At 52.0% G+C, this 4,888-nt stretch overlaps 1 protein-coding gene across 1 annotated transcript; it reads left to right on the top strand.

Moving 5' to 3' along the window:
* Nucleotides 1-841: 841 nt before the first annotated feature.
* Nucleotides 842-1,915, top strand: LOC136469478 (glycosyltransferase family protein 64 C3-like). Its single transcript, XM_066467661.1, has one exon. The coding sequence runs from the start codon at nucleotides 842-844 to the stop codon at nucleotides 1,868-1,870; it is 1,029 nt and encodes a 342-aa protein (XP_066323758.1). The 3' UTR covers nucleotides 1,871-1,915.
* Nucleotides 1,916-4,888: the final 2,973 nt, after the last annotated feature.

Consider the following 4,888-nt stretch of genomic DNA (forward strand, 5'->3'; position numbering starts at 1 on the left):
AATTTGAATTTTTAGTAGAGGAAAGATACATTAGTTTCAAATCAGTTAATTATAAGTTATGAAAGTGTTTTTGTTGCATTCATGTTGGTTGCATAATTCTTATTATGTGAAAAACAAGTTACAAAAATCAATTAAGCCATGAATCGGTTTCTTTCAAAAGAATAAAGTTTCAAAAACCTTTCTTAAAATAAAGTCTCCTTTCGGTTTGCAAAATCTATTTTGGGCATCATGTTTGTAATAATTTCTAACGAGTTTGCAAAAGTTTATCTTAGGTCTCAAGAATAAATAAATTCCAAACTATATTTGAAAAATTTGTTATAAAAACAAAAGGGCCAAACATAGTTGTTTTGGCTCTAAAATTTGGTTTCAGAATAGTTCTAAAATGACCGTTTAAAAAGTAAATTTAAAGAGATTTCAGAAGAGTTTTTTTTTAAATGATTTCTCAAAATATACTGTAAAAGGGTTTCAAAATAAGTTTGGAACGGGTCAAACTTCAAATTCAAGTTTGAGAAGTTTTCGAACTTAAATAGTTTAAAAACCTTTTGAAAAAACTTGTTATAGCTTTGTTTAAAAAGAAAACCTTTTCTTTCCCCTTGTTCTCTGTGTTTCAGCTCAGCAAAGCAGCCCACTCCCTTCTCCCCCTGTGGCGAATCCACCTCGGATCGGCGCTCCAGACGTGCTCCCTCATGCACAGTCAACGGGTCAACTTCAGCGTGGCTCTGGGCCCACACAGGATTTGGCTCCGGTACTTGTCCTGCGACCTGCGAGGCACTTGGAGAGTCAACAAGCAACAGACCCAAGCTTCTAGCGGATCTCGCCGCCGCGTCGCCGTCCAACGTCCATGCCGCCGCGCTCGTACCAGCTCCTCCTCCTCCTCCTCCTCCTCCTCCTCGTGGAGCTTGCCTGCGTAGCCGTCGCCGCCAGGAGCGAGGGCGAGGAGCATGCCGCCTGCGCCGCGGCGAACCGCACGGACGCGGCCCGGCTCCGTGCGGACCGCCTGACGGTGATCCTCACGGGCTACTCGGAGCGTCGCCTCCCGCTGCTCCGCGCCATCGCGGGTGCCTACGCCGAGCACCCGCTGGTCCTGGCCGTGGTCTTGCTCTGGTGCAACCCCTCCACGCCGGACCGCCTCCTCCTCCGTGGCCGCGGCGGGATCGGGTTCCCGCCCCGCGTCGCGGTCCGCCGCGCAGCCTCGGCGTCCCTCAACTCGCGCTTCCTCCCGCGGCCCTCCGACGTGCGCACCGCCGCCGTGGCCGTGGTCGACGACGACGTGCTCCCTGACGCGGCAGCGCTGTCCTTCGCCTTCGCCACCTGGCAGCAGCACCAGCGGCCGGCGGCGGGGCCGGGGCCCCTGGTCGGTTTCTTCCCGCGGTCGCACCACCTGGACCTGGCCCGCGGGAGGTGGGCGTACACGGCGGCGCAGCCGGGGCGGTACTCCATGGTGCTGACCAAGCTCATGCTCCTCGGGACCGACCTCCTGCGGACGTACTCGTGCTCGCCGGAGCTGGCGGCCGCGCGCGCCGTGGTGGACCGGGAGCGCAACTGCGAGGACATCCTCATGAACTTCGTCGCCGCCGAGGCGTCCGGCGCCGGGCCCGTGCTCGTGGAGGCCGGCGGCGTCAGGGACTGGGGCGACCCCAGGAACGACGCCGGCGCCGGAGGGGGCCGAGGCGGGGTCAGGGACGTGGGGCTCAGCGCCACGGGCGGGCTGGGCCACTGGGAGAAGAGAGGGCGCTGCATCACCGTGTTCCACCGCCTGCTGGGGAGGATGCCGCTTCGGTACAGCTACGGCAAGGTCGTGGAGGCCACCACCGGCGAGCAGGGGCTCTGCAGCAAAGGCGGCCGCCTCGTCCGCTGCGACCACGAGTAGTAGTTTACGCCTACCGATGACGCGTAACGTTTTTGTATTGCACTGGCACTGGCGCAAGGGAGGAGCCGAAGGCTTGCGCAGGCCGTCGTCCGACAGCCACAGGTGTCATTGCAACATGTGTAATACCTGATCTACTTTTGAAATATCCAGATAAAACATTGTCAACATATATCTGAAGACAGATGGAACATTTGAAACATGTATCTGAAATAATTGCAGAAAAACCTGAAAACACTTGAAAAGTCATTGTAAAGCATATGCAACATCCAAATAAAATACTTGCAACATACGTGTGAAACATATACAACATCAAAATAAACACACTTGTAGTATGCTTCCGAAAAAAACAGAGACGCTTGCAACATACGTATATAGCCATTGCAATATGTGCAACAACCTAATCTACTTTTGCAACATCCACAAGAAACACTTGCAACATACCTATGAAACATATAAAACATACGCTTGCACCATGCGCTTTCAGCGAAACCTGGTGAGCAGGCGAACGGAACACTGCATAGCATGATCGGGCTATGCAGTCGCGGTGGAGGAGGATGGCAGCGGGCGGGCGGAGGTGCTGCCCCCAGCGAGCGGCACCCACAGTGGAGGCGGCGGCGGCGGTTGGGCAGGTGCGGCCTCGTGTGACGAGGTGGCAGCGGCTGTGCGGGCACGGGGGAGCACGGCTCGACGTTGCAGGCGTGACGACGCGGTCGTGGTGCAAGCGCGGCGGCGCGGTTGCGGTGTATGCGTTCGAGGATGGGGACGGGAGAGGAAAGAGTATCTTTTTTTCACAACTCGAGCTGTCAGAACGTGGGTCATTTGGGGAATTTTTTTTAATTTTAACACTTTTTGATAACTAATTTTAAATCTAACACTGCAAGTTTTTTTTAAAACTAACACTTTTGACCGCGCCTATTGCCCTGGCGCGACCAAATGCCTGTGCCGCGCCATGCATGGTGGAGCGGCAGAGGTCTAACGTGGCGACGACCGGTTTCGGTGACAGGTGACGTGGCAGCTCTTGCCGCGCCACCGCCCTTGGCACGGCAGTGACGCGCCCTAATTCGTGGCGCGGCAGTGCCACGCCCTGACCCGTGGCGCGGCAGAGCCGAATAAATACCACGTCCAGTCCCGCCTGCCCGAGCAGCAATCCCGCCTGGCCGCCACGCCGCCACCCGGCCGGCGGTACCTGAACGGTTTAATCCGAACGCGTCGCGCCGATAGTGAGAGTTATTCTAAGTATTACTTGACGTAAAATCAATAGTAGATTTGTTTCTGTCTTTTGTTTATTTTTTTTTCACGGCCGACGGGTGAATTTGATAAGCCAATGATTTGTTTTCCGTCTTTCATAATACGGTTAACCACCAATTTAACTAATCGATTATGAAAAATTACCACCGGCGTCGAGATACGCCGGGACTGCCGTTTCCCGAAGTAGTTGGTACATAATCTCGCCGGCAGTGCTGCCGCGACGCAAAGAAATGAATACGAAACAGATAAATAAAGTACGTGCGCAAGTTGACAAGCTGCCACATAACATTTTCATTGTTTTGACATAAGTTTGACATAACATAACCAAATAACCCCGCAAATTTCAGACGCCAATATTCGTTTGACTTAACAAACTAAGACCCAGGAGTGTAAGGATCCCTCGGACGTCTCTGTCTCTTCGGATTTATTGGCTACATATTGGGAGTGTAGCCAACGTCGGTATGGTAACGTCGTACACATCTTCGATGACATCTTCCTCCGAGTCCTCGTCAATCGCCACGTCAGTGTATGGAGGCTTGATGTGTCCTCGTAGACCTATGAAGCCACCGCAGGTACTCGTCGAAGGTGTGCTGGTCGTGTGGAGGACCCGCATGGACCGGATGTCGTACCCTGTTCTGCCACAAATGGATGCGTGAGCTGTGTGTCACACGCCAATCCTTGGTCTTGTACCTCTTCCTACGGTCATACCTGCAACAAAATAATGTTAGTTGTATCACACACCTCTGGATTGTAGCATTGTTATTAATCGATAACGCACCCGTGTAATTCTTGGTTGGTGGAGTAAAGCGGTGGTGGGCAGCCTGTCATTCTCCCAAACTATCTACAGACCCGGATGGGCAAGTAAATCTCAACCACATGGAAGAAAATAAGAGGGACGTCGCAGCGATACTCGTCTGACTCGTCCCTAGTGACAAGACTGGGATAGTACTAGAGCTCTAGAGCATCCCAAGGACACCAATGCACCTGAATTTTGTAATTGAGTTAGGTTATGATATAGTGTACATCGAACAAAACACAGGTATGATAGTAAAGAGAGCGTAACCTGGTGCTGTGTCAGGATATCGAGACTGTCCGTGTACTCCCTGTACTTGCGCCTCGCATTTCCTCTAACTAACTTTGCTTCCGTCCAGATATACAGAGCTGTAGGGAGTGTATCCTACTCGTTCCATTGCTGCATTGAACACGATAATGAATTAGCCATTAATAATGAATTCATATGTAACTACCTCCAAAAATATAGTGAACCAAAGTACTTACCGGTAAACCATTATTAAGGGGCCTCCCAATGGGCCATCGTTCCCAACACCACACCTGGAGTAGGTACGAGCAACCTCTAAGGTTCGCATATCCTGAGGTGCGACGGCAGGCAACGCATAGCTGTCGATACGTCTATGCCAGGACTGCGCTGCCCCAGCTGTACGCCGCTATGTTCTCCCACGACTGTTGTAGTATGTCAAGGAACATCCAGCTGATCGTGTTGCCCGAGGCGTCTGGGAAGAGGAAAGCACCAAGAAAGTGCCAGAGCCACACACGAGCGAACCTATCGATCAGAGCCTCCTCAGCCTGTGGGTCCAAGTAATCAAAACGCTCCGTGATCTAGGACGACGAAACCCCGGAACTTTTTCCTGAAATTGACCAAAGAAAATGAGACCACATGGCTGCAGGAAAGCAATGCAAGTATTAAAAAGGCTTGAATTACTCACTTATTTTTCTTGGAAGCATCGTCGTCCGGTGAAAGAAAGCTAGTAA

The sequence above is a fragment of the Miscanthus floridulus genome, chromosome 8 (genome assembly GCF_019320115.1).
Source record: "Miscanthus floridulus cultivar M001 chromosome 8, ASM1932011v1, whole genome shotgun sequence".
NCBI lineage: Eukaryota > Viridiplantae > Streptophyta > Magnoliopsida > Poales > Poaceae > Miscanthus > Miscanthus floridulus.

Excerpts from the sequence above, each read along its gene's own strand:
- LOC136469478 (XM_066467661.1), top strand. The coding sequence starts at position 842 with ATGCCGCCGCGCTCGTACCAGCTCCTCCTCCTCCTCCTCCTCCTCCTC.